The 12,999-nt window shown below is 48.7% G+C and overlaps 1 protein-coding gene across 1 annotated transcript in view; it reads right to left on the bottom strand.

Moving 5' to 3' along the window:
- The window catches only part of itga5 (integrin, alpha 5 (fibronectin receptor, alpha polypeptide)), a 37,439-nt gene that overhangs the window by 7,605 nt on the left and 16,835 nt on the right, over nt 1–12,999 (bottom strand). Inside the window, exons 5-20 of the mRNA XM_088436547.1 lie at nt 12,822–12,883; nt 12,693–12,738; nt 12,490–12,615; nt 12,364–12,408; nt 12,170–12,213; nt 12,041–12,097; nt 11,738–11,790; nt 11,422–11,630; nt 10,746–10,937; nt 10,627–10,672; nt 9,745–9,858; nt 8,221–8,276; nt 7,982–8,139; nt 7,763–7,900; nt 2,178–2,245; nt 79–229 (exon numbers count right to left, since the gene is read on the bottom strand). Coding sequence (XP_088292673.1) covers nt 79–229; nt 2,178–2,245; nt 7,763–7,900; nt 7,982–8,139; nt 8,221–8,276; nt 9,745–9,858; nt 10,627–10,672; nt 10,746–10,937; nt 11,422–11,630; nt 11,738–11,790; nt 12,041–12,097; nt 12,170–12,213; nt 12,364–12,408; nt 12,490–12,615; nt 12,693–12,738; nt 12,822–12,883 — 1,565 coding nt within the window. The remainder of the gene's footprint in view (nt 1–78; nt 230–2,177; nt 2,246–7,762; nt 7,901–7,981; nt 8,140–8,220; nt 8,277–9,744; nt 9,859–10,626; nt 10,673–10,745; nt 10,938–11,421; nt 11,631–11,737; nt 11,791–12,040; nt 12,098–12,169; nt 12,214–12,363; nt 12,409–12,489; nt 12,616–12,692; nt 12,739–12,821; nt 12,884–12,999) is intronic.

Below are 12,999 nucleotides of genomic sequence, written 5' to 3'. Positions count from 1 at the left end.
CCAGAGCGGGTCCAAACAAATTCCCGGGAGAGCGACCGCCTTTTATCGGGGGGAGGAACGCGGCCGGGCCGGGCTCACCTCGTTATTGCGGGCGATGCCGCTGTAGTCGGCCTCGGGCGGCAGCGCCACGTAGAGCTCGGCCTCGTAGGCGCCTCCCTCGCCCTCGTTCCTGGCGTTGAAGGTCAAGGTCAGGGCGTTGTCGTCGCCCAGGTACGCTTCCTTCCTGTCCCTGAGGATCCCACCAAAAGGGGGAAAAAAATCAAAACCGTCACCGATTAGGCTCAAATTGCGTCACCGCGCTAATAATGCATGCGTGAAAAAGCACGTCACAGAAAAATACCCGGGAGAACTTTCATTTGGGTGGGGCGCACAGGTCATAAGCCCGCCAGTCCAATTTCATAAAATAATTGACGAATAAACTGGACATTCAGGTTGCATACGTTAGCCGTTGATGTATGGAGTAAGATTGCTGTCAAAAAGACGTGTAGTGGCGGCGCGTGCCCTCACCTCAATTTGCATATTCAATATTATATATTCGACTCAAATCCAAAGGTTCAGACCCCCGAACGCAAAGGATCCCATCCAGCAATCACAAGAAGCGTGGCCTAGTGTATAAATGTAAAACGCGGAGTGAATAAAAGGAAATGATCATTAAGAGTGGAGAACAAGGGCTCTCTCTTTCACTTCCCTGGAACAATGAAGAATTCCATAGCGAGGGTCACGCACATGCTTGTAATTAGCGTCTGCGTCATAAAGGGAGACTTGGCCAGCACTTGTCTTGTAAGTCAGCTGTAGTGGCCTTCTAACCCGCGCTGCACTTTTTTTCCCCGAAAGCAACGAGTCAAGGCCCGCTGCGGCCGCCGAGCCTCCCCGAGGGACTCCTTCATTCAACGGGCCGCTGCGCTTTGGCAGCCTAATACACTAAACACAACGCCGGAATCGTGGGCGTTTTTTTCTCGCGTTGGGCTGGAATTCGATGAAAATGGCGGCCATCACAGCGACCCCGAGCGGGCCCCAATATCGCTAGGCGCTAACGGCACTTGCGTGGAGCGGCCCTTCCAGTGCACCCTAACCATATGCAAGGGGTCGCCCGTACATGCGGATGGCAGATAAATATAGGAATGTCAAATGCAAAATGATAGAGCGGAGAAGGGAGTATCAGGGAGGAGGAAAACGCTACCAGATTTCTGGGCGCAGCGTGCGGCAACCTCGGCATCGGGAGGGACCTTTTAGCACCCACCCGCGGAACGCGCGCGCTTCCCGCTTTTAAAGAACAACGAGCTGAAGGTTGACCTTTCTGGAGCGGGGTGACCAGACGTCCCGACCCGCGTTTACCGCCGCAATCCGCCCCCGGTTGACCGGGGAGCCTGGCCTTACGTTTTTCAAGCCCAACACTTGTACTCGGAGAAATACGATAACAACACAAATACAAGTCGCCAGATTGACTTGTGGTTAAATTTGTTGAGAGTGATGATGTACTCCATATTTAATTAATTATCGGAGAAGTTGTCAAGCGGATGTCAAGACGAAGATTTTCTTCAGAATGTGACCCCGCAAATCTAAAGACGGCATTCTGATTAAAAGCGCGTTTGTGGATTCGGGATGAAGCAGTAAAAGTCAGCCCTTTAATCCATCTGAGAGGACAGCCGTTGCGTTCCGAGCCGTTGACTACAAATGGCGTCGCGGTCGCTCGAGGCTCGCTTAACGGCCGATCATGGCTCACCTGGTTTGCCGCTATATTTGGAGGGGGGTTATAATAGCATTTAAATCGATAGCGTTTGTAACCGAATTATCAATGCTGGTCGTTTCGATGCAAGATGTAATATCAAGAGCGGCCAGAGGCGACGCCACGCAACTGAGATCAAGACAAACCAAGGGCAAAGGTTAAAGGATAAAGTAAATCAGTCCCAAAACATCAATTTTGGTCAATTTGGTAACAGTCTTTCCACGGACCGGTACCCGGCTGCGGGCCGGGGATCGGGGACCTCCGCTTAAAGGAATAGAAAAAAATCCAAACGGGTGAAAACCAATGCCATGCCGTGCGCGCTTCATGGCACGGCCTTCTTAATTGAGATTTCAAAGTTCCAACTTTGTATTGAGAGGAATAAAGCGGTACGGTATTCCCCCATCAATCACGTACGGATTCCAAGAAAGGCGAGAGGAAATGAAAGGCTCACCCGTGGACTTCCAGCTTCAAATCGGGGACGCAGATGTTGTCTTCCCCGCAATCCAGCAGAATGTGAGCCTGAAACACACACGCTCATTTCAACCCAAAAGTTGAACAAAAACAAGCTGGTGGCTTGGATAATAAATCACAGGTGTTGAAGGCAGACATGAGGATGAGCGTAGCACGACGCAACATGCGCGATGACTGATGACACACCTGGATGGCGGCCCCTTCTCTTTTATTTATAGCATTACAGGCGGACGATCGGCAAGGCTGCGGCGGCAGTCGGCTAATGACAGGAGCAGACGCGCGCGCGCCAGCTGTGCCGCACGCACGTGTTTTGCGCCGCACGCATATGTTTTGCGCCGTCGCGGGGGGAAACCACGAGTTGAATCCGAGTGGAAGGATACGCTGCGGCGGCGCGGAGCATGTGGCCGCGAGCTCACCCATCTCGCCGCCGTCCCACATCACAGCGCTCTGCGGCCGGCCGCGCTTTCCCCGCACGCTACGCCACCCCGGCGAAACCTGAGAGGCATGCCTCGCCAAGATGTAGATGAAGTCTTAAGCCGGGCATTTCTAGGACCGACTTTCAAACGCAGACTCCCTTGGCGCGTGGAAATCGCCTGTGATGCAAACCGTGCCATTCAATTGAACCTTTATAGGTGATGGTGCCGTATTTTACGCACTATGAGGCACTCCGAAAAGCCTTCAATTTTCTCAAAAGCTGACATTGCGCCTTATAATCTGGAACACCTTATACAGTGCATCAACCGCAATTTTGGGGGACGAAAAAAAAACAAACAAATTTTCCCCCCCATAATGTGCATCGGCTTATAAGGCGCACCTTCAAAGAACGGCCTATTTTAAAACCGTTTTCATATATAGGGCACAACACATTATAAGGCGCATAGAATAGAAGCAACAGTAGATGCCGGGGTTGCGCTATCCATCCACTAGATAGAGCTGCGCTAAAGGGAATGCCAACAAAACAATCAGATAAGTCAAATTTAATTCATCGAAAATCTGAAATTATGAATAACAATCATTTGTGGAAAGTCCTATCTGAAGAATGGAAAAAAAAAATCTCGATTACATTGAAAGGCTGTTTAGAGCAATGCCAAGACGAATCAAGCATTTAAAATATAATTATGACTCAATTAAATGTGAAACTCCAATTTTTGAATCAGGTTGAAACCAAAAATCTTAAAATATCTTGTTTTGTTGATTCATTTGATAAAATTGCCCTTTCTTTTCCAAAAACCAGCAGCTTTGCGCCGTGTCCTCGTAAGAATTGCTTCAAAATTGGAGCATATATAGCCAACCAAATTCTAGAGCTGCTTATCCTCACAAGGGTCGCAGGCATGCTGGCGCCTATCCCAGCTAACTTTGGGCAGTGGGCGGGTGACACTCCGAACTGTTTTTGGAGTGTGTGAGGAAGCCGAAGGGCCCGGAGAGAACCCACGCGGGCTCGGGGAGAACATGCAAACTCTATACAGGAAGGCCGGGGTGAACTGGATTTGAACTCTGGTCCCTGAACTGTGAGATGGACGCGCTGATAAATGAAAAGTTAAGCAAACTTTTCATTTCGTTTCCTCATTTTCATCTGCTCAGGAGACTAATACTTTGGGAGCGTCTGAGGTGAGGAATCAACTTTTGAACAGGGTTAAAATGTCCAAAAAGTGGACTTTTCATGTTACGGCCCCTTTAGAAAAGAATCAAATAAAAGGGAATGGTGCTGTTAAGGCACGAAAAGAACAAAAAGCCCCGCTGCGAACTTAAGGCGGTACATGCGGCAAGCTAAATTGCATCAGGCTGCTAGTGTCGGTGTCACCATGTTGCTGATGATGAGGATAATAAATAGGAGGAGGAGATTAGAGAGAGCAAGGCGCTGGCCTCCACCCCCTCTGTTATTACACTGACACCGGGCTCTAATTATGGACGCAGAAGGAAGCCGCCACGCTAAGGGCGCACGTGTGGCTCACACATGTGATGCTAGGAGCTTCACAACAACTATTTACCAGTTTGTGATGGTGAATAAGTCATAATGGGGCACACCATAGTAGGCGTGGGACCGTATCGGATCCTAACGTACAATAAGCTTGAGCAAAAATATTACGGTGTCACAGTATTGTCGGTGGTATAGTGTTGTTGATGAGTGCGGGGAGACCCTTTTTCGGACGTTTAATTGGTACATTTTTATTTTACATTTCCAGTGATCCAGGAATTATTTACATGTCCACGGGAGCAATAATATGTATTTTTGGATTATTTGGGGCATGTGAGTTTACTTAAATTTAGTTTGGGGTCATGCAAAGTGCTTCCTGAGTGGTTTCGTTGCTAACAGCACTCACTTCACATGTGACAACCCAAAGGGACGTGTTGCATGCGCTGTGCTTTTATGTGAATATGTACAACGCTAGCCGTAGCTAATATTAATTTTATGTTTGCTGGTTCTATGGTGTAGATTGTTGGTCGGAAGGTGGATGAAATGAGAAAAGATGAAAAGTGCCAGACCACATTAAACATCGATGCCAAAAACTAGTGTCTCGTTTGTGGGAAAGCCGGCCTATTGATAAATGATTGAAATGCATCCCAAACTGTAACAAATGCGGTAGACATGGCGGGTTGTGATATGGTATTACGTTGAAGCCTTGGTGGGGTGAGCGCTGGTGTCTCATATTATACGGCAACAACGTCGCTTTTCGTATCCTGAATTTTCTCCAGTTACTCGAGTCAATATTTTTCCGCCGAGCCGTTTCGTAACCTGAATTTTTCGTAACAAGAGGCGTTCCTAAGTAGAGCTACCACTGTGTTTTCAAAATAACTTTGAATGTAGCCTTAAAATGATCAAGAAATCAAGTCTGTTTGACTAAGATGAGTAACGTTTGTCTTTTCCTTTGTTGAAGCGATGTTTTGAGAGCCATCTTGTAAGATCTCAAAAGGGCACTCGGTGACTCAGTGACATAACCTGATTTCAATTAGCAAAGCTTTATCGAATCATCTCCCAGAAGTGGGAACGTCATCAAAATTCTGCGTATTAATTGGTTTCGACGCGCAAATGTGTCATGTCCTCCAGGTCCGAAGGTGGCTAAGACAAGGGCCTCCCGCTAATCCTCCATGCATGCCATGTTAAAAAAATCGAATAAAAAAGCGATTGCCATTTAATCATTTTAGTGGCGGCCAGCAAGCACCCAATCATATTTTGCTCCGTTTAAATGCCGCCTTTGTTAGGTTAAGCAAAAAAGAAAAGCACTCATTCCCGCTTCTAGACAGTCTTAGCGGTTATTGAAACCTTGACTTTTTAACACAACGGTAAAACCTCAACCTGGTTATGGGCCAGCGCATCCTCAGTAGGTTCACTTTCGCCGTTTATCAAAATAGAGCATTTTTGGCAAGTGGGACAGTTTGGAATTTGACCAAGCGTCTTGACAGGTCGGGATGTCCGGATGTCCACGTCTTCTGTCTCGCCATTATGATTTTATTCCAGGCAAAGGGAGTCGTGGACACCACACATTCTCTCACAGTGTATTTCAAGGCGAGTGTCGTCTGCAGGGCGCAATCAAGCCAGAGTGTTTCATTTTGTTTCGTCGGTCAAAGTCAGCAAGGACAATGAGGGCCTTGTTGCAAACATTCAAGCTCCCAAGAGCAGCAGCTGAGAGTCATGCAAATGATGCCAGAATGACGCACGTTAATAGATGCGGCATGAGAGCATCCGAAATGTGTTAAGGGGTGAGGCTAAAAGTGGCTTTTGAGACTCAGGGCTCCATTTTGGTGCTCAAGTGCAGGTCTGGCGGAGTGTGCGCCCGCTGGAATTACCGCACTAGCAGGCGCACCGGATTATAAGGTGCAGCCCGTTTTAAAAGTGTTTTCGTATATAAGGGGTTACTGCATTATAAGGCACATAGAATAGAAGCTACAGTAGCGGCTGGGCTTGCCTTAGGTGGAGCTGCGCTACAGGGAGTCAAAACAAATCAATCAGATTAACTTGATAGACAGTCGGAAAGAAGAATAACGATGATTTGTGGAAAGTACTCTCTGAACAATGGGGAAAAAAGATGATCTTAAAAGACCGTTTCCATCAATGCCAAGACGAAGCAAAAGTTTAAAAGAATATCATTATACCATCTTTGTGCGTACCGTGTTTTCCGCACTATAAGGTGCACCTAAACGCCTTCTCAAAAACGTATAAACCGCGGGTGCGCTTTTATTTTGTGAAAAAAATCTGAAACTATTTTTAAATCAACCAAACAATATATTTTCTTTTTTTTTTGCGGGAGGGTACACCCAATGAGGCGCAACAGCACCCTTTTTTTCAGCAGGCACAGACTCCAGTCTACCACTATTATTATTAGCGTTATGGCAACAAAGCTCCGCCTGTGTTTAGCAAATGAAATTCCTTCAACGCTACTCCCGCCCCCGCATTGACACACGAGTACGCCGCCTTTCAGGATGATCCGAAAGCGGAGCTTGGCCAGACTGAAGTTTGATACTGTAGCTCAAGGTCTTCCTTGTTGGCAGCGCAGCACATCTGCGAGAGGCCCGCGAGGTTTGGTACCGTACGAGGAAGGCGGCGGCGCCGATCCGGCCGAGGAGAAGTTACACGTGCCAAAGTGGCGGGAGGGCACTACATCACGCGGCGCAGCACGCACTCCGCCTGCTTTGGGGAAGGCCCCTTCTTTGAACCGAAAGGGCACCTCGAGTTTGGGCGGGCCCGTCGAAAGGAGATGAGAGGGCGAGGTTCGACATCACACATCTCACGCGTGGACAACAGCACTCGCGCTCACGTTCCGACAAATCGGACGGAAAGTCTTCCCCGAAGAGTTCAAACGTTTTTATTGCCGTGGATGGAATTCGGTCCACCAGCTGGGACTGACAATTAGTAACTTCGCGTTCATGCAGAAACGTCTTTTGGAAAGCGTCCAAATGGCTTTCTTTGCAGAGTGGCCAGAAGATTTGCTTCCAGCAGTTGTTGTGAACCAAGGCTGTTAGCGTATTGTTTTCAATTAAAGAAACTAACCGACTGAACCGACATCCGAGTCTATCCTCGTTCACACGCGGGGGTATTAAGATGAGCTTTATTCTGTTAAGAATGCTTCAAACGCTTCAATTTGTAACGTTTGCTTACTTGTACATCGTTTTTGAAATGTGTGCTTTTATTCTTCCGCGTTGTATTTCCGTTTCCTGTTTACGTTCTCCATTCATCATTCAGCTTTAAGCGTGTTAATCGAGGCTGTTACCGCCTCGCTTTAAAAAAAAAAACACACTAGCAGACTGAACTGAGATTCGATTAATTCCGTGTTCTGAATTCCTCAGATGTTTTAGTTTGTCATGTTTATGCCTTGTTTCCAAATGCGCGCTTTAAATCTGAAAGGCCGCGCGACAGTTCTGTTTCCCGCGTTATTCGAAAGCGATGGGCCGTCTCGCGCCCCGTCGCTCCAAACGCCTCCTTTGGATGCGGCCCTACGCTATTGCTCAATGGCGCAAACTGCATTGAGCGCAATTGGAGTGCGGCGCTTGTGACGCTGTGCACGGACCGTCTGAACCAAGCGCGACTTATTTTTCGCAAGCGGCGCGGAGGACGAAAGAGCCGGTCACCTTCTGCTCGATGAAGTCGGGGGACCGATAGTTGAGGACGGGTCGCAGACCGTGCGAGTCGGCGGCGGCTTTGCCATCCAGGCTGAAGTTCAACGCCACCAAGATCGGGGAGAGTTTATCCCTGAAGTCCTTCTCCTCCTGCGTCCGAAAACATTTCCGATGAATACGCGGACGCAGTAGAGAAGCGTAGCCGCGACGCGGCTGTGAAATAGGACGCACCCTTAGGTAGATCTTGGCGTGGTGGCACACACGCTGGCCGCGGCGCACCCTTATGTTCCTCTGCAGCGAAGGCTGCTGGGAGTCCAGGAAAAGAGCTCTTTTCACGGCCGCCTTCTGCTTGAACTTCTGGCTGTCCAGCTGCACCTCCGCCTGGAAATCTGCAAATTCGAGGCACCGTGCATTCACCTGGTCAGCAGATGCGCGCGACATCAATCGCAAAATGTGGAACGTCGTCTCACCGAGGACATCCGGAAGATGCTTCCCGTCAGCTGATATGCAGAAACTCAAGTTGACGCTGTGTTGGACAGAGGTTGAATTGGAAATCAAAAGTCCATTCCTTGCATGTTTCCCATTTGGCCGTCATGTAACAAATATGATGAGTAAGACGCCGGGAATGTTCGGGAGGCGGCTGAGAAGCGGATGCGTGTCAAAAGGAGGAGCAGAGTTAAGAAGGGTGAAATCGGGCGGCCGGCGCCGGAGTTTCGGCGGCGAGCGCCCAAAGGTCGGCCGCGGAAGTCGTCTCCCGTGACATGGACCGCCGACGTCTCGAGGGCCCGACCCCGGCCAATCGTTTTACAGACCGCAGAAAATGGACGCTTGGATCATATCGTTGGATTAGGAAACGTGGGTGGCTTCAAAATGACGTCGTTGCCCTTTTTTGGAATTCAGTTTGAGTACAAGTACCGTATTTCTCAGGGACCGTTTTTTTTTCTCCTTTTGAACCCCCATATGAGGAGGGTTGACTTTATAACCGCATAACTCCAAACAGGCCAATTCTTTCCACAAACCTGTGTTTGAATAACATTCATTAGAATGCGAAATAAGTGATATCATGTCATTTACGAGGATTACAATGACTATGTATCAGAAAACTCCTCTACAACGAAACCCGCGTGTGCAAAAATACCCCCCGGTGTGAAAAAAAAGCCTTTTCGGATAACGCTTGACACTGGGAGACTTTCTCTGTTTTGTGAGCCTTTCTTCTGCGGTGAGGCAAAAATCCATTGGTGGCTGAGCTCAAATATCATACAATTATCTGCATCGTTGGCAAACGAGCTAATATGCGAATCGATTGCCTTGTAAACGCCTCTCTTATTTTCCCTATGCAAGAAGAAGAAAGAAAGTACAAGGCCCTCTATTGAGGAGCGCTAACATCTCGATACAAGCTCCTGTGCGCGAAGGCTCCGGCGCAACTGCGAGCCTACGTGTCCTGATGTTTCCCAGCTGTGTTCCACAGCCAGACAATATGGCATTCAAAGAAAGCGCGAGAGAAAAAAAAGCCGGGGAAGCCCCTCCCCTTTGGCGCTCCTTGCCATTATCCCCTCAGTAAACTCCTCATCGCCACAGCAACGCCGCAGTGTAATCAAGACAGATGTGTACACAAGAGTTTCCTTCGTCGAGTGGGGGCGCGCACACCGGCGCGGTGGCAACCGTGTTGAAAACGGAGCCGCCGCCGGGCCGGCTGTTTCCTCTCCGCTGGAAGGGAAGTCGCCGCGGCCAACAATGCCGCTATTCAACATGTGGCTTCAACGCGCAATTCGCAAAGGCGGCTCACATGAGGGTGGCACCGGGTTAACGCCGAGGCCGGGCGCCTTCCTCGTGGGACGGGGGAGAAGCGCCACGCCCCTTTTTGCTGACCGAAACGTAATTCGTCTGACTTGGATGTTTATCTGCTATATTGCAGCGTCTTTAGAAGTACAAAGCGCGACGGGCCAGCAGTCGACGCGACGCACGTCACTACGCCGGTTTTGCTGGTTACTCACCAGGAAACGGAAACGCTTGTGTTCCCGTTAGCGATGGCGCAGTTCTTCTCTTCAGGGTTGATCATGGTGGGGTAAACGGTCAGTGAGGCGCTGCTGTTGACGATGGGCCGGGCTCTGTTTCAAAAAAAAAACACCGCAAAGGCTCAGCGCCTCTGCTCCGTATGTAGGCCGCCTCTTCATACAAACAACGTCACTTGGCAATTGTAGAAAATAACACAATGTAAAAGAACGCAACTGTGACAATTTGCTTAGGAATCCAAACTGTAATTCCTCAAAATATCACATACCTTTCCGTGTTCTCTAATCGGTGCGCTCTTAATAGGATCAGATGGAGACGTCACATCTTTTATCCTCTCCATTTTAGTAATACACCCGTGTATGAACATGGATGGACTCGGACTTTGGTTCAGTGAGCTCGATTCTTTTTTTTTTTTTTTAAATAATGCCGTAACAACCTCAGCTAACGCAAGCTGCTGTTAGCTGCAACAGGCACTTGCTGCTAACTAATGTACCCCTCTAGCTCGTACCGTTATTGAAAGTAAGAATACGGCCGATATAAAAATGCTAATCTGTGCGTCAAAACTCGGCTGATGTGGCCGACAGATACATTTTCCATTGATGGTATCAAATTAAAAAAAATAATAATTTAAAAGACTTAAAAAAAGTGTGTCAGCATAGTTACGTGCTCCTATTGCGGCAAATGTTTTTGCTAGTCATTCTTGGCTTGCTCTGACCAACCGGAGGATGGAAAAATTCCGACTTTGTGGGCCAATGGGCCTAATAATAATCAGAATGCTGGATTCGGATGAGGAGGGCGGAAAAACGAGATGCACTTTATAGAACTTAAACAGACAAGAAAACACAATCGTTTTAAGAACATACCTGTAGAGCACTGCCTTATCGACGCCAAAGGCACCAACAATAAGATCTGAGAAGATGAGGAGAAAACGATAAGACGACGTGCGGACGCTAAATAAGTCCGCTTTTTAAAGGTCGCGCACCTGGGTAACCGTTCCTATCGAGGTCCTTGGCCCCTCTGAGCGCGAAGCCGAAACTGGCGGGGATAGAGCCTGCGGCCCATTGGCCTGTGATGACCTGAGAAGGCTTTTCGCTGAGGCCCTGGTGGAACCCGTTGTAGATGTAGACCAAGCCCTGCTGCTCCTCCCCACCAAAGGGACAGCTCACAGCCACATCTGTCAAGGGAGGGATTGTTGGGGGGAGGGGGTCAAGCCCATTTGCTCGGCAGACAGCTAGCATGTATACAGAAAGCAGTCTGACAGCCTGTTAATACTCGGCCTTGTTCAGCCACAAGTGAAGGTGCTTTTGACGATTCCATTTTTTATGACAAACCGTTTGAAATGCTATATGCGTTCCAATTTTGAAGCCAAGGGACAAAGCGCATAAAACGCAAGTTTTCGTAAAAGAAGCGCGATTTGACAAAATGAATCCAGAAACTGTTTATAAACCAAAAAAACAACATATTTGAAGGTTTTTAGTTGCAATTTCATTATAAAGCTTTAAGTTTACTGTAATATTTCATTGAATCCTAATGATGTTCTTTTGAACTCCGGATTTTCTAAACGGTCTTTTAATGTAATCAAGAGAACTTTTTTCAGCCCCCGTTGAGCCCAATACACAAGAAAACAGTGTAACTCCAAAACCTATTAGAAGACAGACCGTTGAATCCATCCTGGTTGAGATCTCCCAACGGTGCGACGGTGCTGCCAAATCTGCCAAACACCTGCGTGCCGGTCAGATGAAGCGGGCTGAGCTCCAGGCTCAAGGGGGCGCGTTGCAGGTACACGTAAACTCGGCCCATTTCTTCCAGGCGCCCGTCGGAGCCTCGCGTCATGAACATGGGGGCGCCCACCAGCAGGTCCGCCATCCTGCCGAGCCAAAAAAGACCGACGCTAAGCGTTCAGACACTTTGACGCCCGAGGCGTGGGCGTTCAGTCGCGTTCCCGCGCTTCTTTGCAGGTGGGGGAAAACTCACCCGTCGCCGTTGACGTCAGCGGTGGCGACTGCGTAGCCAAAATACGATCCCATCTGGAGACGGAAAATGCAATCGTTTGGCAGAGATGTCATGAAATTCGCACTCGGGCTCTGCAACTTTTCATGGCTTTTCTATTTTTTGGATTGACGTTGCACTTTTCAGTAAACGACTGAGCTTCACCGAAACAACAAAAAAGGTGAAGCTTGCGGTTTCACCAAACCGGCTTTTACCGGCCCCATTCTTTCACTCGCGGACGTCAAAGATAGACGTGAACTCGGACTGGGCGCGGGCGGTGCGCCTCACCTGCTCGCCCGTGTAGTTGACCATGGTCTTCAAGTCGGTTCCGTTCAGGATGGACACCTGCAACGCAGCGGTGACACGTCCCCCATTTGTATTTTACAGCGTCGCTCTCAAAATCCGGATCTTTCTTACCAAACCATAAAGCATGACTCCTTTTGGAACGCCGGCCACAAAGTCTGGGGGAAATAAAGTGGAGATTTACACAAGGAAGACACGGAGCAGTCTCAGACACCAAATCCTCAAACGCTATACGGCCGACCTGGCTTCACGCTCTCTCTCGTCTGGCGCCGTTGCCTTTCATGCGCTAACTATTGACTTGAATTTACCTTCCACTTGATCTCCGCTGAACTCGCCCACAGCCACAGAGTAACCTGCGTTCCAAAAAAAAAAAAAAAAAGTGACATTTCACGGAAGACTATTAAAGGAGGCTGGGATGGAAAACGGAGTTTTACCTTGGTAGCTGTCATCATGTTTGGCCTGGACCTGTTTTGTCTGGATCTGACCATCCACCGACTGCATAAAGTAGCCCGGGTAGTAGGCCTTGATAATGTCTTCTTTATCCGCTGAGATCACCTGACCTAAGGGACGGCCACATATTCACAGCGACTATCTAACAAAGAAAGCGGCATTGTGTTGGGTGAGGCGTCAGGCGTACCCTGCCAGAAGTAGCTCCCCGGCCCACCCAGCACCACTCGGCCGTCCTGGAAGAATTCCGAAAGAAATAAAAATGGGTCTTACTACCCTGATTGAGAAAGTGGACAAGAGGTGGCTCAGGGGTGCTTACGCTGGTGAAGTCTGCACTGAATCCTCCCTGACAGTAGCCTTGTCCTCCCTCGTCGCTGATTTCTGCAGGATAACACATCATCGGCGGATTTGTCAGAGTACAAGTCCCCCTTTCTTCATTTACTTCAAATGGGGTGACTTTTACAACTACCACTGACTTTAGTGGTTGCATAGATCAT

Source organism: Hippichthys cyanospilos, chromosome 2, assembly GCF_059441005.1.
Source record: "Hippichthys cyanospilos isolate Australia breed blue-spotted pipefish chromosome 2, RoL_Hcya_1.0, whole genome shotgun sequence".
NCBI classification, from domain to species: Eukaryota; Metazoa; Chordata; class Actinopteri; order Syngnathiformes; family Syngnathidae; genus Hippichthys; species Hippichthys cyanospilos.
The sequence above is the reverse complement of the archived record's forward strand: the minus strand, read 5'-3'. Positions and strand labels throughout refer to the sequence as shown.